Here is a 27634-nt window from a genome sequence, read left to right as displayed (position 1 = left end):
ATGCAGCCACCAATCAGCAGGTAGAACCTAGGTTCTTTGATGCTCCTGAGCTTACCTAGATAAACATTTCAGCAAAGGATAACAAGAGAAGGAAGCAAATTAAATAATAGAAGTAAATTGGAAAGTTGTTTAAAAATATATTCTCTATCTGAATCATGAAAGAAAACTTTTGTGTTTTATGTCTCTTTAAGCCCATTTTACAGAGCTATGTAACAATAACGTTACCACTATAAAATGCTTCAAAAAAAATCAAAACAAATGTTATCAGTCCAGTTTGTAAAATTAAAGCCAAAATAACTTCTGGTTAAAACTATGTAATGCATACACATGGACATAGAATTTATTAAACAGCCTTGTGAAAAAACATCTGTTAAAATATGAAATGATCTTACACAAATGTTTACTATTACTTTATCATGAAATCAGATGAAAACAATCAAGTGGAGCTAAAATTATTACTTTTGGGTTTTCCCCCTATTTTAGAAAAGTAGTATTACATATAATTCTATAACATGAAATTGATAACTATAAATATAAATGCTAAATTATTTTGCACATCTGGTACAAAGCTAATGAAGTTCAAAAGTAAAGATGTAAGCAATTTTAAAAAGGGCACAAAGGCAGATCCTAGAAGGAAGCAAAAAGGAGGCGCCACATGGTGTGAACTATAAATGATCCAATAGAAAATTGTCAACAAAAGGGATGCTCACAAAAGCTGAAGCATATTTATGTGCTGATGGAGGCCACCTGAATAATTTGAAGCGGTTCAGCTCACGACCTCTCAGGCATAACTAAGATCCCAGAATGTATCTGCAGCAAGCAGGAACACGATCCGATAATATCATTTATTAAAACGTCAAAAAAATAAAAACAAGAACACTCCAGTGGATCATTTATAGTTCACGGTGTGGTGCCTATTTTGTGCTTCCTTCTAGGATCTGCCTGCCCGCCCACTTATCTACATTCTGCTTTAGGAGAAGAGCGGCCTAATCATCCATTGATGGACTACACTACACCATGTGTTTCTAGCTGTTTTGGGGACTTGGAATTGTATAAACTGGACTCTATATAAAGCACCTCTTTGTTGTTTCCTTTTTAGTAGCTTTTATTTATTGTTTTTTAAATACATTTTATTTTTTCCAATTATTTCCAAATATTTAAAACTGAATAAGTTTTGTTTTTTGTTGGTTTTTTTTGTTTGTTTTATTTTTGCTGAGTAATAATCCTCAAACAATTACCGTTACAGCAAACAAATATTTAATTTTCATTAAATTAAAACTTATTTATGAACAAAATAACTTTTTTTTTTTTTTTGGTAAATTAATTCCAATAATCCATTCACAATGTCATGTTCTTCGAGTGGTTTCTGTAAGATTCATTTGAGCAATTTTTGTAGTTCTTAAAACAGTGAATTTGTGTCTGCAGAAATAACATGCCCCTTCTTTACAGCAAAAATGTTATAAAATATACATAGAGATTTGAGAAATAGACCTTGAAATTGACCTTGAAGGGACATAATCATTGGGTTTCAGAAGGAGCATACAATTTTCAGATTTCAGATATACTTCTTTTTATCAAATTTGCTTCATTTTCTTGGTATCCTTTGTTGGAGAGAAATGTTCCACTGGGGCCTAGTTGAACACATTGGGTAAGACAGTGACAAGCAACTAGCTCACAGTAGTGCATTGCTTCTGAGACTACCTATGTATGTTTTTCAACAATGAATACCAAGAGAACGAAGCAAATTAGATAAGAGAAAAACGTTGGAAAATTGAATGTTCTTTATAAATAATGAAGGTTTAATTTTGACTTTACTGTCCCTTTAATGCCATTGCCCCCTTGCAAATCTATGTACACAGAATCGACACATACTAAGTTTCAAGAAGCTCACTGAATAGAAGATTGTTTGGAGTGGAATAAATCTGCACAAGGACCTAAGTGTGAGGAACAAGGTGCAAGTAATAAAAATGAGATATAAAGTTATTGTTTTAGTTAGATAATAATTTAAGTAGTTTTATTATTATTATTATTAATAATAATAATAATAATAATAATATTATGGTAATCATTGTTCTTCTCCTTCTATTAAAGTACAGCTGACAAGTTGATAAAATATAAATGATTAACCTATTAAACTGGAGATAGTTCCCTTCCCAATAATTTTATTCATTTCAATTATCTATCTATGCATATCTATTGATGCATAACCAAACCAGTAATGGTCTGATATACCCCCAAAAAATCAGAAAAGTGTTCTAAAAATGAAAAACATGATTTAAAATTATTTAATATGGTCTTATGAACTAGTAATTTCAATTGTGTTTTAAATCATGACTTAAATCAATTTGATTTAAATCAAATCCACCCTGCATTAATCTATTCAAAGCTTGCAGCATTTCTAAAACGTTAACCTAAAATTTAGAGACAGTATAAATAACCCCCCACACACACATTTTCTTTAATATGTGGCATTAAAACATCACTTAAAAACGTGTAGAACATAGGGATAAAATGATTGCCTTAAATAATATACAAGTGCCCAAGACACTAGTATATAGCTATGTATCTCTTTGGCCTTTAAGATGGAATACAATGGTTGAGTTAAGACTGTAATCGAACAAGAGTTGGAGGGGCATCATTATTTTTTATTTTATTTTTGGTTTTAAATGAGCTTTATTCAAATATAAACAAACAATCTTATAAACTTGGCTCTGGTTACATTATGAGCCTTTAAAACATCCATAGAAATTAGTTATACAAATAATGCAATTGTGTACATGGGATTTGATATTCCAAGTCTTGGTCAAGTCAAAGCTCTTTGGTATATTGTGAGGTTACCCTCAGCCAGTTCCAGTGATAATTGTGCTAGCCACTTTTGGGCTATGAAAGTTCTGAATGTTCAAGTGGTTGGCTGAAACAAATGTATAGACTATAATAGGATCACAATGTCCATCAGGTGTCTTCAATCTGCTGTAGCAAAATATCAAACAAATCTATAATAGCTCTAAAAGGGAAGGAGGGGGAGAAAGGGTTAGAAGGGGAAGGAGAAAAAAGGGATGGCCTTTGGTGATGGTATGTTATCAGTGAGCTGCTTGAGCCGTTTGTGCATCTTGTGAGTTTCATTACGTCTTGTGTCGTACATGTGTCGACGCGTGTCCAATACTGTCCGAGTGTGCCTTAGTAGGGGTCAGTCCCCTTTATGTGCATTCCATCGCATTGTCATATATTCGTGTGTCTCCAGTTTGCCCATTTTGAGAAAGTGATATCTCTCTAAGAGAAGCAGGTTGTCTACCTTTTGTTTCCATGTTGTGATGCTTGGTACATCCGTGTTTTTCCACTTTTGGGGTATAAGTGTTTTTGCACTGTTGAGCATGATAAACAGCAATGTTTGTTTTAGGTCATCTTTAAGGTTCGGGATATTATGGAGAAGCAATAGTCCCGGGTCTCTGGTCAAGTGTGTGTCAAGTGCTTTGTTAATATGTGTGATTACTTCTCCCCAGAAGGTTTCTACCCTCTCACATTCCCACCGCACGTGAAGCATATCTGCCAATTCACTGCATCCTCTCCACCAGTGGTTGTTTGCCTGCTTGTATATCTTTTGGAGTCTCACCGGTGTGAGGTACCATCTGGACAGGTACTTGAAATTTGTTTCTTGTATCTTGGCCGAGACTGATACTCTTTTGTGGTTTCGGAATATCCGCAACCAGTCTTTGTGTGTGATTTCTATGTTTAATTCCCTAGTCCACTTGTGAAAGTAGGATGGGAGCTGTTCCGCTACAGGATTCAACAGTATCTTGTACAGAGCTGAAATGGTGTGTCCGGGGTAATGCGTAGATGTGCATAGGGTTTCAAAGTGTGTCAACTGTCTCGTTAAGTTCTTTTTTAATTTATGTGTGTTCATATAGTGGGACATTTGGACATTTACGAACCATGCTTGTGGGTTGTCACCTATTATGTTTGCTAGTTCTGTATGCCGTAACATCTTTCCCCCTGATGTTATGGTTTTAAATGAGAATTCCCTCAGTTTTATTGGGTCGGCCGAGTCTGTGGTGATCCGTGTTGTGAAGGGGAGTTCAGGATTCCCCACAAGTGGGGTTAGGGGTGCTGGTCTGGTTGTGATGTGTGTACTCGTGTTCACTAGCGCGTCCCATCTCTGGAACAGTTCGTCCAGGAGAGGGTACCCGCGGATTGTGCCCGGTCTTTGCTTCGTCTGTAGCCACGCCAGCCCACCCACATAGGAGGGGCATCATTTTTTTTTTCAGACAAGGTAGCACATTATAAGTGCAATTCCTTGAGCCAGCACTGGTATGATACTTATTATAGATAACATTTTACCACAATGTAAAAATAATAGATTCCCAGTTTTCTCTTCAAACCTTGTAACAAATTTATAAACAGTTTGTTTCATTTACATATGTATCTTACATCCAACACCACCATATACAGAATTACTTGTGCTGCCGCAATGGTTTACTTTGCCTGCTAGCTTGTCACATGACTGATACCCAATCAGTATCATGCATAGCCATACATGTATTCTGGAGGCCTTAATATTTGCATGTTTGGTGCTCATGTACATAACCTCTGTTTAAAGGATTTAACCCTACAGAAATGAATTAGAAACTTTGTTCTTAACTTGTCAAACTATTTTCTAACAATAGGTACTGGTATAAAACATCTTTTTTTTCTCACTATAAATACAATTCTATGCTTCCCCTTAATTTTCTGATTTTAAAGCATATATTTGTAATACTGCATAACTACCAAAGTAAAGTTCTATAATTTTGTAATTTTCAGTATTGCTTTTCAGTACCAATGATTGACACATACCAAATCACACGAAGTCGCACTGTTACTATATATTCTGCTATCATGATCAAAGTAAATATGATGGATTAACAGCATAAAAGCAGGTAAGGACTCACCCCAGTCAGCATCACTTATTCTTGCAAAAGATCGGTCTCTTAAGATTCTAAGGAAAACAAAATAAAAAAAAATTTAACAATGCCATAATGGCATAAAATTATATATTTGCCAACAATAATAAAAAAAAAATTGACCATACTGGCACTGCATTTTATTTTAATACTCCTAAACAACAAGAGATTAAACTGTCAGGACAAATTTATTGATGGGTCTGTGTGTGTAGAAATAAACAAACATTCTAAATCTGGCACTTATATTAAAGGGCCATAATAGTTGAAAAATACTCTAATTTGTTTAACCCTACAAAAGTAAAAATGCAGCGGAGCACTGCTGGTCCCAGGCGGAACCCACCGATGATCCAATCAAGAGTGCTAGACAGATGACAGATGTGTAACCAACAATGCGGATTGCTTTCGACTCCAGCTGCGCTCCGCAGGTCCCAAGTGTCACTTCTACTGTGTGTTTAACGCCTTTGCAGGGATTTAACATACAGTGGTGTAGGGTTGATAGTCTTAAAATGACATGGTCTAACGAATAAGAGAATGGAATTATTTTTATTTTTTTTACTATTATGGCCCTTGAAGTAAGGCAAAACGGATTATAAAGTATCCTAAATAGAAACTCAAGCAAGTATATTATCCAACGGTTATTCATACTGAAATACAGATTTGGTTTTAATTATATAGCAACATGCCGTATATTCATGGCTGTCATGTTTAATTTGTTTGGTAAATTAATTCTATTAATCCATTCACAATGTCGTGCTGTTCCAGAGGTTTCTGTAAGATTATTTTAGGTATTTGTATTTTATCTTGAAGATATTATCACATATCATTGGTTTTGTAATTCTCAAAACGGTGAATTTGTTTCTGCAGAAATAACATGCCCCTTCTTCACAGCAAAAATGTTGTAAAACAAACAGAGTTAAAAAAATAGACCATAAAGGAACATAATCATGATAGAAAAATACTTTTGGGTTTCAGATCGAGCATACAATTTTCAGATTTACCACTATTAACAATTTTGCTTCATTCTCTTGGTATCCTTTGTTGAAGGCGAGCAATGCTCAACTGGGGCCTAGCTGAACACATTGGTGAGAGAGTGACAAGTAGTTAGCTTGTGCATTGCTCCTGAGCCTACCTATGTATGCTTTTCAACAATGGATACCAAGAAAACAAAGCCAATTAGATAAGAGAAGTAAATTGGAAATTGATAAAAACTGAATGTTCTTTCTAAATCACGAAAGTTTAATTTTCACTTTACTGTCCCTTTAATCCCATTGCTCCCCTGCAAATCTATGTACACAGAATCAACCCACACTAAGTTTCAAGAAGCTCAATGAATAGAATATTGTTTGGAGTAGAAAATATCTGCACAAGAACCTAAGTGTGAGGAGGGAGGGGCAAGCATTACAAATAAAATATGTTATTGTTTAAGTTAAATAAAACTATTTAAATTGTTATTATGTTAATCATTATTTTTCTCCTCCCAATAAAGTACAGCTAAAAAGTTGATCAAATATGAATGATTAACCTATTAAACTGGATACAGTTTACACCACAATAATTTTATTAAAGTGAAGGTAAAGTTATCCTTTATTTAATCAAATCTACCATTTCTCACTATCACCTTATAATAGTCGCCAAGTTATTTTTTTGATTTTTCAAATATTTTTCTTAAAAAATAAATTTCAAATTCCCTACCGTTTGTCTCTAGACTCCTCCCAAGCCCTACTTCCTTCTTCGGCATTTCGAGACGTCTTCAGCGGTCCCACCCGCTCTCTACACCTCTCAAATGCGTGTGCATGACCCCGGATTCGATTGCACATGTGCTACTCGCCAATGCTAATCTTCAATGTCCATGCGTTACTCTGATTACTTTACAATGCGCATGCGCTAATTTGCCTTATAACAATATTGAATGAATAGGTATAATCATTCAGTACTATACGATCAGAGACAGGAGCTGCATTTATTGCCATCGTTGAAACGTTTCTTAAAATCATTGATCTATTAACTCGGTTTCCCCAATTGTACTATAGAATCTATAGTACAATTGGGCAAACCGAGTTAATAGATCGATGTTTTTAAGAAACGTTTCAACTATATCAATGAATGCAGCTCCTGTCTCTGATCGTAAAGACCGGTAACAAGGCTGTGCCGGTAACACAGCATCATGTGCCATTAAAAGGCCCACATTAGTAAAATCTTTATCATAGATGAACTTACTAAATACAACCTTAGCAGGTTATAGAAGACGTCCGTAAAAAGACAATGTAGTCTGTGGGGATTCCTACCTGGTAGTAGGACGCATGCGCGAAACAGGAGCGCGCAGGGTTGAGAAGCTTAAGAAAAATTCGATTGCGCATGTGGCGATGAGTAAAGGGGCGGATGACGACCGCCTAACAGCCTAAAAATCAGTTGGATAATAAAAACACGTGATGGAAAGAAAAAAAATATATTTTTTACCGGTTGAATTTGGGGACGGATAGAAATCAAATTATAAAAAGGTAATATATTTATTTATAACGATTTATATAAAATATGATGAATGAAAGTCATTATTTTTAAACATTTAAAAGATAATTCTAGATCGAGATGAGGGTAACTTTACCTTCACTTTAATTTCAATCATCTATCTATGCATATGTAATTATATATAACCAAATTAGTAATGGTCTGAAATAGTTGGAAAAATAATCTTATTCGTTCTTATTCTAAAAATGAAAACCATGATTTAAATTAATTTGATTTAAATCAAATCCACCCTTATGCATAATGAAACAACTTTGCAATATACTTCATTAATAATTTTGCCCTCTTTTCATGTAATTTAGCTCTGTAAATTGTATTTCTAACTTCCAGAATTTGAAATGCACTTCTCAATGGCTAACTCTTATACATACTTTTTTACTAAATGGCATTTTATACTAACAATATAAAACTGTGACTAGCTTTGTTGTCTGCAGGTGCTCTAATCTGTTAAAACCCTATTGGCTGCCCCAAATAAGAAAAAGAGTGGGTGGAGTTTAGCAACTGAAAATCAAATGCAGCAAACAAGGTTAGTTTGTTTTAAAAACATAGATTTGGTTTATATGTTATTCTAAAAACAACAGAACTGTATTGTAATTACAAGGTGTTTACTGTTCCTTTAGGTTAATAACTTCAAGCCACCACTTGGGGAAAACAACAGGAAGACTCAATTTCCTCTCCCCCACTTTTATCAATTAGCTAAAAGAAGAAAGATTGTAGAAAAAGAAAAGAAGAGCCAGACCAAAACAATATCATAAACCAGGAAGGGCAGGTCTTTGTGTGTTGATGCTCAGAACATGAAGAAAACTATTTAGCGTTATTCTACAAAATAAAAATGACATTTTCTAAAATTGAAAAACCTGTCTCAGCAAAGGGTGAAGCAGAACCAGAAGAAAACGTATTCATAGAATAAAAAGACCTTGACACTGCTTAAATATACTATTACAGGATACTTGAAGAACATTCTTTACGAAAAAAACTTACAAATAAAATACAGGAAAAAGGAATAGAGAAAATGCATCTGTACAGTTTAGGCCTTAAAAAGAGTTAAATAAAAGAAAAAGGCTTGTATGCACCCCTCAAAACCTAAGTGATCAAACAGGAGAGACTTGTGTCTGGTCAGGACAAAAAAAAAAAATAAAATGAGATAGGAAATGCACATGTAGGGGGAAGACAAAAAATTGAGAGCATAATACAATCCACAAACCAAGGAGTTTAAGGACAAAGAGGTGAATGAAAATCAAACACTGATGACAGTCTTTGTACAGGACTATAAATAGAATGGCAGTGCAAGAAAGGATGAGCTTAGAAAGCTACTGCAGTGGTAATGTCTGATTGGACCAAAACAGAAATGCAAACTTAAAGATCTTCCCTAAAGAGCACAGCAAAATAGATGACAGAGGGATTTGCGCATGGTAATGGAAGAAAGGAGGTGTGAGTAAGAATATCATGAGGTAGGAGTCCAGAAAGACCCCCATGAAGAGGATATTAGTAGAAGGAATTAGTGAGGTTAATTATCCACTCCTGGTACAGAAGACACTGTGTGTTAAAGCTAGTATGTAGACATTACATGACAAAAAAAAGTCTCTGAAACCATGGTAGGTTGTGGCTAAGCCAGAAGAAAAGCTTGCAAACTGAAAATGTGGACAAATAGTGAAAATGAGAAGTTCATAGTAAGTGATATGAATGGGATGAAGACTAGCACAACTGATACACTATATGGCCAAAGGTTTGTGCACACCTGATCATCACATCTTTATGTGTTTGTTCAAGATCCCATTCCAAAAACCATGGGCATTATGGAGTTGGCACCCCCTTTTCTCTTTTGAAAATGCTTTTCACAAGACTTTAAAGCTGTCTGTGGGAATTTTTGCCCATTCAGTCAAAAAAAGCACTTGTGAGGTCTGGCACTGAAATTGAAAGAAAAAGGTCTGGCTCACAATCGGCGCTCTAGTTCATTCCAAAACTGTTCAATGGGTTTCAGGTCAGGGATCTGTGCAGGACACTCGAGATCCTCTACAACAAACTCTTAAAACCATGTCTTAATGGACTTTACTTTTTGCACAGGGACAAAGTCATGCTGGAACAAGAAAGAGCCTCTCTCAAACTGTTGCCACAAAGTTGGAAGCACACTATTGTCTAAAATTCCTTTGTATCCTGTAGCAACATGATGACCCTTCACTGGAACTAAGGGGCCTAAATTCTGGCCATTATCCCTCCTCCATCAAGCTTTATGGTAGGCATAGAAAAATGAAGGGGAAAATTTTTTTTTAAACAAATTAAATTTGAAAAAAAAAATGCTTTTTCAGGGCTAAAATACGTCAATGTGGGACCAAATTTAAAAATCCAAAATGTATTAAATTAGTTAGCTCTTTATATACCCTTTAAGGAAAAACAGAATTTATGTTTACCTGATAAATTACTTTCTCCAACGGTGTGTCCGGTCCACGGCGTCATCCTTACTTGTGGGATATTCTCCTCCCCAACAGGAAATGGCAAAGAGCCCAGCAAAGCTGGTCACACGATCCCTCCTAGGCTCCGCCTACCCCAGTCATTCGACCGACGTTAAGGAGGAATATTTGCATAGGAGAAACCATATGATACCGTGGTGACTGTAGTTAAAGAAAATAAATTATCAGACCTGATTAAAAAAACCAGGGCGGGCCGTGGACCGGACACACCGTTGGAGAAAGTAATTTATCAGGTAAACATAAATTCTGTTTTCTCCAACATAGGTGTGTCCGGTCCACGGCGTCATCCTTACTTGTGGGAACCAATACCAAAGCTTTAGGACACGGATGAAGGGAGGGAGCAAATCAGGTCACCTAAATGGAAGGCACCACGGCTTGCAAAACCTTTCTCCCAAAAACAGCCTCAGAAGAAGCAAAAGTATCAAACTTGTAAAATTTGGTAAAAGTGTGCAGTGAAGACCAAGTCGCTGCCCTACATATCTGATCAACAGAAGCCTCGTTCTTGAAGGCCCATGTGGAAGCCACAGCCCTAGTGGAATGAGCTGTGATTCTTTCAGGAGGCTGCCGTCCGGCAGTCTCGTAAGCCAATCTGATGATGCTTTTAATCCAAAAAGAGAGAGAGGTAGAAGTTGCTTTTTGACCTCTCCTTTTACCAGAATAAACAACAAACAAGGAAGATGTTTGTCTAAAATCCTTTGTAGCATCTAAATAGAATTTTAGAGCGCGAACAACATCCAAATTGTGCAACAAACGCTCCTTCTTCGAAACAGGTTTCGGACACAAAGAAGGCACGACTATCTCCTGGTTAATGTTTTTGTTAGAAACAACTTTCGGAAGAAAACCAGGTTTAGTACGTAAAACCACCTTATCTGCATGGAACACCAGATAAGGAGGAGAACACTGCAGAGCAGATAATTCTGAAACTCTTCTAGCAGAAGAAATTGCAACCAAAAACAAAACTTTCCAAGATAATAACTTAATATCAACGGAATGTAAGGGTTCAAACGGAACCCCCTGAAGAACTGAAAGAACTAAGTTGAGACTCCAAGGAGGAGTCAAAGGTTTGTAAACAGGCTTGATTCTAACCAGAGCCTGAACAAAGGCTTGAACATCTGGCACAGCTGCCAGCTTTTTGTGAAGTAACACAGACAAGGCAGAAATCTGTCCCTTCAAGGAACTTGCAGATAACCCTTTCTCCAATCCTTCTTGGAGAAAAGATAGAATCTTAGGAATCTTTACCTTGTCCCAGGGGAATCCTTTAGATTCACACCAACAGATATATTTTTTCCATATTTTGTGGTAAATTTTTCTAGTTACAGGCTTTCTGGCCTGAACAAGAGTATCAATAACAGAATCTGAGAACCCTCGTTTTGATAAAATCAAGCGTTCAATCTCCAAGCAGTCAGCTGGAGTGAGACCAGATTCGGATGTACGAACGGACCTTGAACAAGAAGGTCTCGTCTCAAAGGTAGCTTCCATGGTGGAGCCGATGACATATTCACCAGATCTGCATACCAAGTCCTGCGTGGCCACGCAGGAGCTATCAAGATCACCGACGCCCTCTCCTGATGGATCCTGGCTACCAGCCTGGGGATGAGAGGAAACGGCGGGAATACATAAGCTAGTTTGAAGGTCCAAGGTGCTACTAGTGCATCTACTAGCGTCGCCTTGGGATCCCTGGATCTGGACCCGTAGCAAGGAACCTTGAAGTTCTGACGAGAGGCCATCAGATCCATGTCTGGAATGCCCCACAGTTGAGTGATTTGGGCAAAGATTTCCGGATGGAGTTCCCACTCCCCCGGATGCAATGTCTGACGACTCAGAAAATCCGCTTCCCAATTTTCCACTCCTGGGATGTGGATTGCAGACAGGTGGCAGGAGCGAGTCTCCGCCCACTGAATGATTTTGGTCACTTCTTCCATCGCCAGGGAACTCCTTGTTCCCCCCTGATGGTTGATGTACGCAACAGTCGTCATGTTGTCTGATTGAAACCGTATGAACTTGGCCTTCGCTAGCTGAGGCCAAGCCTTGAGAGCATTGAATATCGCTCTCAGTTCCAGAATATTTATCGGTAGAAGAGATTCTTCCCGAGACCAAAGACCCCGAGCTTTCAGGGATCCCCAGACCGCGCCCCAGCCCATCAGACTGGTGTCGGTCGTGACAATGACCCACTCTGGTCTGCGGAAGGTCATCCCTTGTGACAGGTTGTCCAGGGACAGCCACCAGCGGAGTGAGTCTCTGGTCCTCTGATTTACTTGTATCTTCGGAGACAAGTCTGTATAGTCCCCATTCCACTGACTGAGCATGCACAGTTGTAATGGTCTTAGATGAATGCGCGCAAAAGGAACTATGTCCATTGCCGCTACCATCAAACCTATTACTTCCATGCACTGCGCTATGGAAGGAAGAGGAACGGAAAGAAGTGTCCGACAAGAGTTTAGAAGTTTTGATTTTCTGGCCTCTGTCAGAAAAATCCTCATTTCTAGGGAGTCTATTATTGTTCCCAAGAAGGGAACCCTTGTCGACGGAGATAGAGAACTCTTTTCCACGTTCACTTTCCATCCGTGAGATCTGAGAAAGGCCAGGACTATGTCCGTGTGAGCCTTTGCTTGAGGAAGGGACGACGCTTGAATCAGAATGTCGTCCAAGTAAGGTACTACTGCAATGCCCCTTGGTCTTAGCACCGCTAGAAGGGACCCTAGTACCTTTGTGAAAATCCTTGGAGCAGTGGCTAATCCGAAAGGAAGCGCCACGAACTGGTAATGCTTGTCCAGGAATGCGAACCTTAGGAACCGATGATGTTCCTTGTGGATAGGAATATGTAGATACGCATCCTTTAAATCCACCGTGGTCATGAATTGACCTTCCTGGATGGAAGGAAGAATTGTTCGAATGGTTTCCATCTTGAACGATGGAACCTTGAGAAACTAGTTTAAGATCTTGAGATCTAAGATTGGTCTGAACGTTCCCTCTTTTTTGGGAACTATGAACAGATTGGAGCAGAACCCCATCCCTTGTTCTCCTAATGGAACAGGATGAATTACTCCCATTTTTAGCAGGTCTTCTACACAATGTAAGAATGCCTGTCTTTTTATGTGGTCTGAAGACAATTGAGACCTGTGGAACCTCCCCCTTGGGGGAAGTCCCTTGAATTCCAGAAGATAACCTTGGGAGACTATTTCTAGTGCCCAAGGATCCAGAACATCTCTTGCCCAAGCCTGAGCGAAGAGAGAGAGTCTGCCCCCCACCAGATCCGGTCCCGGATCGGGGGCCAACATTTCATGCTGTCTTGGTAGCAGTGGCAGGTTTCTTGGCCTGCTTTCCCTTGTTCCAGCCTTGCATTGGTCTCCAGGCTGGCTTGGCTTGAGAAGTATTACCCTCTTGTTTAGAGGACGTAGCACTTGGGGCTGGTCCGTTTCTACGAAAGGGACGAAAATTAGGTTTATTTTTGGCCTTGAAAGACCTATCCTGAGGAAGGGCGTGGCCCTTACCCCCAGTGATATCAGAGATAATCTCTTTCAAGTCAGGGCCAAACAGCGTTTTCCCCTTGAAAGGAATGTTAAGTAGTTTGTTCTTGGAAGACGCATCCGCTGACCAAGATTTCAACCAAAGCGCTCTGCGCGCCACAATAGCAAACCCAGAATTTTTCGCCGCTAACCTAGCCAATTGCAAAGTGGCGTCTAGGGTGAAAGAATTAGCCAATTTGAGAGCACGGATTCTGTCCATAATCTCCTCATAAGGAGGAGAATCACTATCGATCGCCTTAACTAGTTCATCGAACCAGAAACACGCGGCTGTAGTGACAGGGACAATGCATGAAATTGGTTGTAGAAGGTAACCTTGCTGAACAAACATCTTTTTAAGCAAACCTTCTAATTTTTTATCCATAGGATCTTTGAAAGCACAACTATCTTCTATGGGTATAGTGGTGCGTTTGTTTAAAGTAGAAACCGCTCCCTCGACCTTGGGGACTGTCTGCCATAAGTCCTTTCTGGGGTCGACCATAGGAAACAATTTTTTAAATATGGGGGGAGGGACGAAAGGTATACCGGGCCTTTCCCATTCTTTATTTACAATGTCCGCCACCCGCTTGGGTATAGGAAAAGCTTCTGGGAGCCCCGGGACGTCTAGGAACTTGTCCATTTTACATAGTTTCTCTGGGATGATCAAATTCTCACAATCATCCAGAGTGGATAATACCTCCTTAAGCAGAGCGCGGAGATGTTCCAACTTAAATTTAAATGTAATCACATCGGGTTCAGCTTGTTGAGAAATTTTCCCTGAATCTGAAATTTCTCCCTCAGACAAAACCTCCCTGGCCCCCTCAGACTGGTGTAGGGGCATTTCAGAACCATTATCATCAGCGTCCTCATGCTCTTCAGTATCTAAAACAGAGCAGTCGCGCTTACGCTGATAAGTGGGCATTTTGGCTAAAATGTTTTTGATAGAATTATCCATTACAGCCGTTAATTGTTGCATAGTAAGGAGTATTGGCGCGCTAGATGTACTAGGGGCAAGACTCGTGTAGACGAAGGAGGGAATGATGCAGTACCATGCTTACTCCCCTCACTTGAGGAATCATCTTGGGCATCATTTTCAGTGTCACATAAATCACATTTATTTAAATGAGAAGGAACCCTGGCTTCCCCACATTCAGAACACAGTCTATCTGGTAGTTCAGACATGTTAAACAGGCATAAACTTGATAACAAAGTACAAAAAACGTTTTAAAATAAAACCGTTACTGTCACTTTAAATTTTAAACTGAACACACTTTATTACTGCAATTGCGAAAAAGTATGAAGGAATTGTTCAAAATTCACCAAAATTTCACCACAGTGTCTTAAAGCCTTAAAAGTATTGCACACCAAATTTGGAAGCTTTAACCCTTAAAATAACGGAACCGGAGCCGTTTTTAACTTTAACCCCTTTACAGTCCCTGGTATCTGCTTTGCTGAGACCCAACCAAGCCCAAAGGGGAATACGATACCAAATGACGCCTTCAAAAAGTCTTTTCTATGTATCAGAGCTCCTCACACATGCGACTGCATGTCATGCCTCTCAAAAACAAGTGCGCAATACCGGCGCGAAAATGAGGCTCTGCCTATGATTAGGGAAAGCCCCTAAAGAATAAGGTGTCTAAAACAGTGCCTGCCGATATTATTTTATCAAAATACCCAGATTAAATGATTCCTCAAGGCTAAATATGTGTAATATATGAATCGATTTAGCCCAGAAAAAGTCTACAGTCTTAATAAGCCCTTGTGAAGCCCTTATTTACTTTCTGAATAAACATGGCTTACCGGATCCCATAGGGAAAATGACAGCTTCCAGCATTACATCGTCTTGTTAGAATGTGTCATACCTCAAGCAGCAAAAGACTGCTCACTGTTCCCCCAACTGAAGTTAATTCCTCTCAACAGTCCTGTGTGGAACAGCCATGGATTTTAGTAACGGTTGCTAAAATCATTTTCCTCATACAAACAGAAATCTTCATCTCTTTTCTGTTTCAGAGTAAATAGTACATACCAGCACTATTTTAAAATAACAAACTCTTGATTGAATAATAAAAACTACAGTTAAACACTAAAAAACTCTAAGCCATCTCCGTGGAGATGTTGCCTGTACAACGGCAAAGAGAATGACTGGGGTAGGCGGAGCCTAGGAGGGATCGTGTGACCAGCTTTGCTGGGCTCTTTGCCATTTCCTGTTGGGGAGGAGAATATCCCACAAGTAAGGATGACGCCGTGTACCGGACACACCTATGTTGGAGAAAAAAAGTTTGTGTCGTTACTCCAAGTGGTGCATAGGTTATAGGTCATAGAATATGGTGACATATGGCAGGTTTAATTAAAATCAAATCATGTAATCATTCTACATCTGTTTGCAGATGGATTCAGCAGGCTTGCTGGTTTGCACTTGTTATAGCTAACTTATAAATTTCATAAATTCTCTAAAATATGCTTTTCAGGTTTGAGTGTGAGCAAGACAATGGTACTTTTAAAAGTGATTGACTAATTATGTTTTCATAATTTCTATGCTTTTTTCTTTTTTTTACTTTTTGCAGACTTGAGAATTAAGTGTTCTATTGGCATGGGGGAAGTTTGTCATACAGTCAATGCTCAGAAATAAAAAATATAATCAATTTTACTGAAGAGCAGAAAGGATTCTTAGGGTCAGATTTTCTAAAACCTTGCCAGATCACGCCAACCCTCGCAGGTGCTGGACTAATAAAATTATCTTAAAAAAGGAATGGAGCTCGTTGGAAAAGGAATCTTCGCTGTGCAGACAAAAGACAATATAAATCACATTACGCTGCTTTCTGCGTATAGCATTTTACAATCACCCTTTATTTTCGTATGCATATGTTTTTCTATTAGGGTATTTTAAGTATTTTGTCACAACCACATTTGCAAGAAATGTAGGGCGGGAATAATTAGAGATTTAAGCTGGTATTTGAGAGAAAATTTGATACACACCCATGTTCAGCCTGTTTTACGTAAAAAAAAATAACAATTACACTTTGTATTTTGTACTTAGTACTTATATGTAGGGATTTTTATGTATTTTTTGCACATCCAGTGTACTTAAATTACCATTTACGCTGTGCACATTTAATATGTTTTATTCCTGTTGTAACATACAAATTTTAAGTCTTTGATAAAATTAAATTTTGGTGAAGAATTTTGTTACATTTTTTGACACATAACAATACAATGTTCCTGGGTATTTTTGTGTGAATGGCTAAATTATTAATTTTGTATGATTTTTAAATTGCGATTTTAATTGTGCACTTCAGTAATGTATGCATTACCTTCCTACAGTGTTAATTTTGACGGCAAATTTCGATTTAGTCTTTAAAAGTTCTCTGTTAATAATTAAAACAAGTAACTCAACACAACAAAAAGTTCCTGCAGCTAGCACAGGCACAGCATAACATACACCCATACTCTTAGGTTATTCTTATTTCTATAGGAAGAATCAATTGATTGTTCACAGATTCCAAAAAATTTCGGCAACAAAATTAACACTGCTCTAAAACTTCAAAACTCATTAGATACTCCTGGATTAATGGTTTATTAACCTGTTTTTATTTATGGTATTAAGGTTTGAACATGCAATACAGATTTAACTGTTGTGGTATATAACATGTCTTTATTTATCTTAAAATTAAACAACACCAAGGTTTGGAAATAAACAAGAAGATAACCTAGCTTTTTTATTTTTTTTTATTTTACAAAAGAGCAGTAATTAGATATGGATTGATTATAACACCTTGCATAGAGTCTTAATTTTGACAGCAAATTTTGATTTAGTTTTAGTCATTGGGGCATATTTATGTAAGTGCGAGCGGACATGATACAATGTAGCGTATCATGTCTGCTGCACATCAATAAATGACGACGGCATACGCTGTCAGCATTTATCATTGCACCAGCAGTTCACCAGAACTGCTTGTTCAATACCACCCCCTGCAAATTCGTGGCCAATCGGCCGCTAGCAGGGGGTGTCAATCAACCCGATCGTATTTGATTAGGTTGATTTCTGTCCACCACCTCAGAGCAGGCGGACAAGTTATGGAGCAGCAGTCTTTAGACCGCTGCTTTATAACTTCTGTTTTTACTGAGCCTGAAGGCTCGCCAGAAACCAGGGGCATCAAGCTCCATTCGGAGCTTGATAATTCGGCCCCATAGTCTTTTAACTAAAATGCTATTTTAGTTTTAGTCATATTTTAGTCATCAGAATTCCTTTAGTTATATTCTCATTTCAGTCTAATTTTAGTATAAACCCCTTAGTGGGACAACCTGTTTTTAGGGTAAAAAGTGGCTTTTTATAATTCCACCAGGGAAACAGAAGGGCTGGCGAGCTTTCTTAAATCTCGCCAGCCCAGAGACCTTTAGATAATCGACCCCATAGAGGTCGATTTATCAAGGGCCGAATGGCCCCTGATGACCCTTTTTCCACGCGAGCCTTCAGGTCTTAAGACCGCTGCTCCTTAACTGCTTCGCCTGCTCTGAGGCTGCAGACATCAATCCGCCCGATCTCATACGATCGGGCTGATTGACAGCCCCTGCTAGCGGCCGATTGGCCACGAATCTGCAGGGGGCGGCATTGCACAAGCAGTTCACATGAACTGCTTGTGCAATGATAAATGCCGACAGCGTATGGATCATGTCGGACAGACCGATGATAAATCGGCCCCTTAGTCTGAAGATCAGGTTGAAAAAACATAGAACACATTTGTTCATATTTTTTTAGAGAAATATTTTCACATTTGTTAGAAGTCCACTAAAAAACTTCAAGGAAATCCCTCTGAGAGAAACCTTGCAGTAGCAACAAACTGCTCTCACTGTAACCTTATTCCAGGTAAAGCTTTTTGCTTCAAGTACTTACGAAATGTTCAGAAAACTGTCAGATGATGAATCCGAACAACCAGAAGATTTGTTTGAACCTAAGTGTGTTTTTATAGAAGCTGTTAAAGGGACAGTCTACACCTAAAACAACAACGTTACCCCATAGTTACGATCTCATGATTACAATTCTATTGATACCCTGGATCCCTATTTTCGTGTATCCGCTTACCCACTTTTTCAGAAAAATAGTTTTTATTCCTTGATTCAAACATGGCCGTTTAACTCCTCCCATTAGCTTCTCCTCCTGTCTTCTCGAGTCCTGATCTTTCCCTATAACACTCGTGCACGGACTGAACAGTGACCTCATTAGACCCTAAAACGCATGCGCAATTATCCACAGTTCAAAACCGGAAGTCGGTATTTGTTATCTCTGCACACACAGAACGGGTAACTTACAATAAATAAACACTCGTACTTCTGTGAATTCATAGCGTTAAAAACATAGATCGAAACTTTGGTTCCGGATACTTGGTTCCCAGTTAAGTTGCGCATGCGCGAAGCAATGAATACGCGATACAGTTTTTTAATCGGTGATCAGTTTTTTATTGGACGATGCAAACTAAGAGAGTGGGTGACTTATTGAGTGGGCGGATCGGATCGGCCATTTCTAACAGTGAGAATATAACTTTTCAGAGAGAATAACTCTGGATGTGTAAAAGTCTCGATATGGTTACAGGGGTGAGCAAACAAAATCGGAACTATGGATGGGGTAACGTTGTTTTAGGTGTAGACTGTCCCTTTAATGAAGCCTGTTCAGCATTAGGTGTGTCCCTAGTTAAGGCACAGAAACTCTCTGATGCCAGAAGACCAGTTTTGAAAAGGAAGGTGTCAACCATTGGTGCAACTGTATCTGATAAGCTAGAAAGGTGTTTTGGATACATCCTTGCAAGACGAGGACAAGGAAGAAGAAATATTAAAAACTGCAAAAACTACCAAAGAAAAAAAACATAATTTATGCTTACCTGATAAATTCCTTTCTTCTGTAGTGTGATCAGTCCACGGGTCATCATTACTTCTGGGATATTAACTCCTCCCCAACAGGAAGTGCAAGAGGATTCACCCAGCAGAGCTGCATATAGCTCCTCCCCTCTACGTCACTCCCAGTCATTCGACCAAGGACCAACGAGAAAGGAAAAGCCAAGGGTGAAGTGGTGACTGGAGTATAAATTAAAAAATATTTACCTGCCTTAAAACAGGGCGGGCCGTGGACTGATCACACTACAGAAGAAAGGAATTTATCAGGTAAGCATAAATTATGTTTTCTTCTGTTAAGTGTGATCAGTCCACGGGTCATCATTACTTCTGGGATACCAATACCAAAGCAAAAGTACACGGATGACGGGAGGGATAGGCAGGCTCTTTATACAGAAGGAACCACTGCCTGAAGAACCTTTCTCCCAAAAATAGCCTCCGATGAAGCAAAAGTGTCAAATTTGTAAAATTTGGAAAAAGTATGAAGCGAAGACCAAGTTGCAGCCTTGCAAATCTGTTCAACAGAGGCCTCATTCTTAAAGGCCCAAGTAGAAGCCACAGCTCTAGTGGAATGAGCTGTAATCCTTTCAGGAGGCTGCTGTCCAGCAGTCTCATAAGCTAAACGAATTATGCTACGAAGCCAAAAAGAAAGAGAGGTAGCAGAAGCTTTTTGACCTCTCCTCTGCCCAGAGTAAACGACAAACAGAGAAGACGTTTGTCGAAATTCCTTAGTTGCCTGTAAGTAAAATTTTAGAGCACGGACTACATCCAGGTTGTGCAGTAGACGTTCCTTCTTCGAAGAAGGATTTGGGCATAAAGAAGGAACAACAATCTCTTGATTGATATTCCTGTTAGTAACTACCTTAGGTAAGAACCCAGGTTTAGTACGCAGAACTACCTTATCCGAATGAAAAATCAAATAAGGAGAATCACAATGTAAGGCTGATAACTCAGAGACTCTTCGAGCCGAGGAAATAGCCATTAAAAATAGAACTTTCCAAGATAACAACTTTATATCAATGGAATGAAGGGGTTCAAACGGAACGCCCTGTAAAACATTAAGAACAAGGTATAAACTCCATGGTGGAGCAACCGTTTTAAACACAGGCTTAATCCTGGCCAAAGCCTGACAAAAAGCCTGGACGTCAGGAACTTCTGACAGACGTTTGTGTAACAGAATGGACAGAGCTGAGATCTGTCCCTTTAATGAACTAGCGGATAAACCCTTTTCTAAACCTTCTTGTAGAAAAGACAATATCCTAGGAATCCTAACCTTACTCCAAGAGTAACCTTTGGATTCACACCAATATAGGTATTTACGCCATATCTTATGGTAAATCTTTCTGGTAACAGGTTTCCTAGCCTGTATTAAGGTATCAATAACTGACTCAGAAAACCCACGTCTTGATAAAATCAAGCGTTCAATTTCCAAGCAGTCAGCTTCAGAGAAGTTAGACTTTGATGTTTGAAGGGACCCTGTATCAGAAGGTCCTGTTTCAGGGGTAGAGACCAAGGTGGACAGGATGACATGTCCACCAGATCTGCATACCAAGTCCTGCGTGGCCACGCAGGTGCTATTAGAATCACTGATGCTCTCTCTTGTTTGATTCTGGCAATCAATCGAGGAAGCATCGGGAAGGGTGGAAACACGTAAGCCATCCTGAAATCCCAAGGTGCTGTCAGGGCATCTATCAGGACTGCTTCTGGATACCTGGATCTGGACCCATAACGAGGAAGCTTGGCGTTCTGTCGAGACGCCATGAGATCTATCTCTGGTTTGCCCCAACGTCGAAGTATTTGGGCAAAGACCTCCGGATGAGGTTCCCACTCCCCCGGATGAAAAGTCTGACGACTTAAGAAATCCGCCTCCCAGTTCTCCACTCCCGGGATGTGGATTGCTGACAGGTGGCAAGAGTGAGACTCTGCCCAGCGAATTATCTTTGATACTTCCATCATAGCTAGGGAGCTTCGTGTCCCTCCCTGATGGTTGATGTAAGCTACAGTCGTGATGTTGTCCGACTGAAACCTGATGAAACTCCGCGTTGTCAACTGGGGCCAAGCCAGGAGGGCATTGAGAACTGCTCTCAATTACAGAATGTTTATTGGCAGGAGACTCTCCTCCTGACTCCATTGTCCCTGAGCCTTCAGAGAATTCCAGACGGCACCCCAACCTAGAAGGCTGGCGTCTGTTGTTACAATTGTCCAGTCTGGTCTGCTGAATGGCATCCCCCTGGACAGATGTGGCCGAGAAAGCCACCAAAGAAGAGAATTTCTGGTCTCTTGATCCAGATTCAGAGAAGGGGATAAGTCTGAGTAATCCCCATTCCACTGACTTAGCATGCACAGTTGCAGTGGTCTGAGGTGTAGGCGTGCAAAGGGTACTATGTCCATTGCCGCTACCATTAAGCCGATTACCTCCATGCATTGAGCCACTGACGGGTGTTGAATGGAATGAAGGGTGCGGCAAGCACTTTGAAGTCTTGTTAACCTGTCCTCTGTCAGGTAAATCTTCATTTTTACAGAATCTATAAGAGTCCCCAGGAAGGGAACTCTTGTGAGTGGAACGAGTGAACTTTTCTTTTCGTTCACCTTCCATCCATGTGACCTTAGAAATGCCAGTACTAACTCTGTATGAGACTTGGCAGTTTGAAAGCTTGAAGCTTGAATCAGAATGTCATCTAGGTATGGAGCTACCAAGATTCCCCGCGGTCTTAGTACCGCCAGAAGAGCACCCAGAACCTTTGTGAAGATTCTTGGAGCTGTAGCCAATCCGAATGGAAGAGCTACAAACTGGTAATGCCTGTCTAGGAAGGCAAACCTTAGGTACCGGTATGTACTGACCCTCTTGGATCATAGGTAAAATTGTCCGAATAGTCTCCATCTTGAACGATGGAACTCTTAGGAACTTGTTTAGGATCTTTAAGTCCAGGATTGGTCTGAAAGTTCCCTCTTTTTTGGGAACCACAAACAGATTTGAGTAAAACCCCTGTCCCTGTTCCGATCGTGGAACTGGGTGGATTACTCCCATTAACAAGAGCTCTTGTACGCAGCGTAGAAACGCCTCTTTCTTTGTCTGGATTGTTGACAACCTTGACAGATGAAATCTCTCTCTTGGAGGAGAGTATTTGAAGTCCAGAAGGTATCCCTGAGATATTATTTCTAGCGCCCAGGGATCCTGGACATCTCTTGCCCAAGCCTGGGCGAAGAGAGAAAGCCTGCCCCCCACTAGATCCGATCCCGGATCGGGGGCCCTCAATTCATGCCGTTTTAGGGGCAGCAGTAGGTTTCCTGGTCTGCTTGCCCTTGTTCCAGGACTGGTTAGGTTTCCAGCCTTGTCTGTAGCGAGCAACAGCTCCTTCCTGTTTTGGTGCAGAGGAAGTTGATGCTGCTCCTGCTTTGAAATTACGAAAGGAACGAAAATTAGACAGTCTAGTCTTAGTTTTGGCTTTGTCCTGAGGCAGGGCATGGCCTTTACCTCCTGTAATGTCAGCGATAATCTCTTTCAACCCGGGCCCGAATAAGGTCTGCCCTTTGAAAGGTATATTAAGCAATTTAGACTTAGAAGTAACATCAGCTGACCAGGATTTTAGCCACAGCGCCCTGCGTGCCTGAATGGCGAATCCTGAATTCTTCGCCGTAAGTTTAGTTAGATGTACTACGGCCTCCGAAATGAATGAATTAGCTAGTTTAAGGACTCTAAGCCTGTCCGTAATGTCGTCCAGAGTAGCTGAACTAATGTTCTCTTCCAGAGACTCAATCCAGAACGCCGCTGCAGCCGTGATCGGCGCAATGCATGCAAGGGGTTGCAATATAAAACCTTGTTGAACAAACATTTTCTTAAGGTAACCCTCTAATTTTTTATCCATTGGATCTGAAAAAGCACAGCTATCCTCCACCGGGATAGTGGTACGCTTAGCTAAAGTAGAAACTGCTCCCTCTACCTTAGGGACCGCTTGCCATAAGTCCCGTGTGGTGGCGTCTATTGGAAACATTTTTCTAAATATCGGAGGGGGTGAGAACGGCACACCGGGTCTATCCCACTCCTTAGAAACAATTTCAGTAATTCTCTTAGGTATAGGAAAAACCTCAGTACTCGTCGGTACCGCAAAATATTTATCCAACCTACACATTTTCTCTGGTATTGCAACTGTGTTACAATCATTCAGAGCCGCTAACACCTCCCCTAGTAATACACGGAGGTTTTCCAGTTTAAATTTAAAATTTGAAATATCTGAATCCAGTCTGTTTGGATCAGAACCGTCACCCACAGAATGAAGTTCTCCGTCCTCATGTTCTGTAACCTGTGACGCAGTATCTGACATGGCCCTAATATTATCAGCGCACTCTGTTCTCACCCCAGAGTGATCACGCTTACCTCTTAGTTCTGGTAATTTAGCCAAAACTTCAGTCATAACAGAAGCCATATCCTGTAATGTGATTTGTAATGGCCGGCCAGATGTACTCGGCGCTACAATATCACGCACCTCCCGAGCGGGAGATGCAGGTACTGGCACGTGAGGCGAGTTAGTCGGCATAACTCTCCCCTCGTTGTTTGGTGAAATTTGTTCAATTTGTACAGATTGACTTTTATTTAAAGTAGCATCAATACAGTTAGTACATAAATTTCTATTGGGCTCCACTTTGGCATTGCAACAAATGACACAGGTATCTTCCTCTGAATCAGACATGTTTAACACACTAGCAAATAAACTTGCAACTTAGAATACAATTCAATTAGAATAATATTAAAAACGTACTGTGCCTTTAAGAAGCACAGAAAATCTATGACAGTTGAAAATTAATAAATTGAAACAGTTATAGCCTCAATCCTTGTAAACAACACAACTTTAGCAAAGGTTTAATCCCAATAGCAAAGATAACAAATTCTGAAAGCAGGAAACAATTACAGAATAAACGTCTTTTATCACAGTCAACTATAATTCTCACAGCTCTGCTGAGAGAAATTACCTCCCTCAAAATAAGTTTGAAGACCCCTGAGTTCTGTAGAGATGAACCGGATCATGCAGGAAATACAATGAGCTGCTGACTGAAATAACTGATGCATAGAAAAGGCGCCAAAAAACGGCCCTTCCCCCTCACACACAGCAGTGAGAGAGAACAGAAACTGTCAGAAAAAGATTAAGCAACTGCCAAGTGGGAAAATGGTGCCCAAACATTTATTCACTCAGTACCTCAGCAAATGAAAACGATTTTACATTCCAGCAAAAACGTTAAACATAATTTCTAGTTATTAAACAGCTTAATGTACTTCTTACAGTGTAATTCTAGTGAAGTACCATTCCCCAGAATACTGAAGTGTAAAGTATACATACATGACATTATATCGGTATGGCAGGATTTTCTCATCAATTCCATTGTCAGAAAATAAAAGCTGCTACATACCTCTATGCAGATTCATCTGCCCGCTGTCCCCTGATCTGAAGTTTACCTCTCCTCAGATGGCCGAGAAACAGCAATATGATCTTAACTACTCCGGCTAAAATCATAGCAAAAACTCTGGTAGATTCTTCGTCAAACTCTGCCAGAGAGGTAATAACACACTCCGGTGCTATTTTAAAATAACAAACTTTTGATTGAAGATATAAAACTAAGTATAATCACCATAGCCCTCTCACACCTCCTATCTAGTCGTTGGGTGCAAGAGAATGACTGGGAGTGACGTAGAGGGGAGGAGCTATATGCAGCTCTGCTGGGTGAATCCTCTTGCACTTCCTGTTGGGGAGGAGTTAATATCCCAGAAGTAATGATGACCCGTGGACTGATCACACTTAACAGAAGAAAGACATTCTTAGCTTACTTCCTAAAAGTTGGAGTTTATGAAAAATCCAGAATGAATTTAAAGCTAGCCAGTACTTACCCACAAACCCACAAAAGAAAAGAGGGTGGAAATTTGCCACATATTGCAAAGCAAGAGTGTCAGCAAAAAGTTAGATAAGCCTACAATCAAATTAGTAAAGATGTTTTATAAAATGATGATTATAGTCAATTGATGTCTGACAAAGACTGTATCTGCCAGAGGAGAGGATGGCACCACAACCAATGTCCAAAAAAGACTTGTACTATGCAAACTCAAAACCTGGCATCAAAATAGAATTCTCAAAATGTGTTGACCTTTGACCAAAGTATTGTGTATTAGCAGGTTCTGCTGGCAATCACTCCGCATATGTAAAAACGCACCAAAATGTTAAACTCAAGCTCATGGCTATAAAAACAAAAGTGGATTACAAGGAACGTTTAAAAGGGTGGTATGTGATGCAAATAATGAGAAGTGCATAATGTCCAGCTGTGAAAAGTGTCCTGGCATTGAATAGGTTTGTGAAATAATCATGAAAGAGATTAAAGAATATGAAATATACGAAGAAGTAAAATATAAACTATGGTTATCAACCGACGGATGCCTTATAGACTTATAGAGATTGTCATTTCACTTGAAGATTTCGTGGATTAACTGTTGGAAAAACAGGAGGATTTAAAAATTCAGTACTACATTAAAAAAATAAATCTGAATATTTAAACACACAGAAAACCTGAGAGATGATCAGTGCATCATGGACGATTTCTCAGAAAACGTTTCATTCGTCATGCAAGACGAGATCCAGTCTTACCATTAGATAAACTATCAGGCTACTCTCCACCGCTTATACTTTATAGGACATGAAACCAAATTATTTTTTTTTGCGATTTAGAAAGGAGCATGCAATTTTAACCCCTTAATGACCACAATGTACCCTGTATGTCACTGGTCATTAATGTTTTTTTCAGGACATAATAGCACAAGTCTAGCAAGAACACGCTATTAATGCCCTCCCTCCAGCAGGCTTTGTGGAATAGAGCAGTCTCAACGCTGGTGGCAAGACCGTGCTATAAAACAATCAAGTCCCCAAAAAAGGCCAGCGACATACAGGGTACGTCGCTGGTCCTTAAGGGGTTAAACAACTTTCCAATTTACTTGTATTATCTAATTTGCTTCATTCTCTTGATATCCTTTGTTGAAAAGCATATCTAGAGGCTGCGGATTGGTGGCTGTACATAGATGTCTCATGTGATTGGCTCACCCATATGCATTGCTATTTCTTCAAGAAAGGATATCTAAAGAATGAAACAAATGATATAATGAAAGTAAATAGGAATTTATTTATTTTTTTAAATGTATTCCCCATCTGAATCATGAAAGAAAAATGTGGGGTTTCATGTCCCTTTAAGTCTGAAGGTAAACTAGAAAGTGAAAGCTATTGTTTGATTAGGGATTCATTTGAGCACAAAACTGCATCCTATTCTTTTCAGAAAGATTCTCCATGATATCAAGTCATCACATTCTGGCAAAGTTAAACTTATTTACAGGTGGCTCTGCACAATATAAGAATAGGAAAAAAACTTTGGTTTGAAATCAAAATGGCACTTCTTTACCACATCTAATGACATAGGTCCATGAGATGATGTAGATGGTACAGTTAAGCTGTAGGTGGCAAAAGCAAGTCTGCAGCGTACTCTAACCAATAGCATTGTAGAAATATAGGATTATTGTAGATCAAATATCAAAGGCATTACCTTGTGCTACTGTTCTACAGAAACTTTAGAAGAAGCTGAGAAATTCTTTTAAGCTTCAGTTTGTCAAATCCATTGCAATTGAGCAAACTAGACCATTTCACAGGTTTGTACCAATAGACCGTGTTAGACTTGAAGTTCGGCAGACATAACAATTCATGGACTTCAAAATATTGCCATAAACAACTGCTCCCTGTTCTACCAAAGAAAATGGCTGGGTCTTGCACTTGAAGTTGCTGTGTTTGAGATGGATCAAGTGCTCATCATAAAATTCTTCCATCCCCATGGCCCAGGAACTACCTTCAAGCTATCAACAAGGGACACTGTGTGGCGGAAATAAGTGCACATCCCCCAAATTCTCTCCCAAGTGGAGCTCACGAGAGCTACAGGGCGAACACATATTGTAACACATACTGTAGCATCAGTGCAGAAATGAGTCAGAACTCAGCTGTTCTACAATAAAACTGGTTATTTAGCTTAAACAGGTACTCAACATTAATTAGAAATCAAGACTTAATACTTAAAGGGACACTAAACCCAATTTTTTTTTTTTCTTTAATGATTCAGATAGAGAGTGTAATTTTAAGCAACTTTCTAATTTACTCCTATTATCAATTTTTCTTCTTTCTCTTGCTATCTTTATTTAAAAAGCAGGAATGTAAAGCTTAAGAGCCATTTTTGGTTGAGAACCTGGGTAATGCTTGCTTACTGGTTTGCTAAATGTAGCCACCAATAAGCATTTGCTATCCAGGGT

General features: G+C 39.4%; 1 protein-coding gene across 2 annotated transcripts in view; it reads right to left on the bottom strand.

Moving 5' to 3' along the window:
* HSD17B4 (hydroxysteroid 17-beta dehydrogenase 4) overlaps positions 1 to 27634 on the bottom strand; it is a 790821-nt gene that overhangs the window by 659036 nt on the left and 104151 nt on the right. For both annotated transcript variants that reach the window (XM_053701594.1, XM_053701593.1), the window contains exon 7: positions 4926 to 4972. In XM_053701594.1, coding sequence (XP_053557569.1) covers positions 4926 to 4972 — 47 coding nt within the window. The remainder of the gene's footprint in view (positions 1 to 4925; positions 4973 to 27634) is intronic.

The sequence above is a fragment of the Bombina bombina genome, chromosome 2 (genome assembly GCF_027579735.1).
Source record: "Bombina bombina isolate aBomBom1 chromosome 2, aBomBom1.pri, whole genome shotgun sequence".
Classification (NCBI taxonomy): Eukaryota; Metazoa; Chordata; class Amphibia; order Anura; family Bombinatoridae; genus Bombina; species Bombina bombina.
Note: the sequence above shows the minus strand (reverse complement) of the source record. Positions and strands in the feature narration are given on the sequence as shown.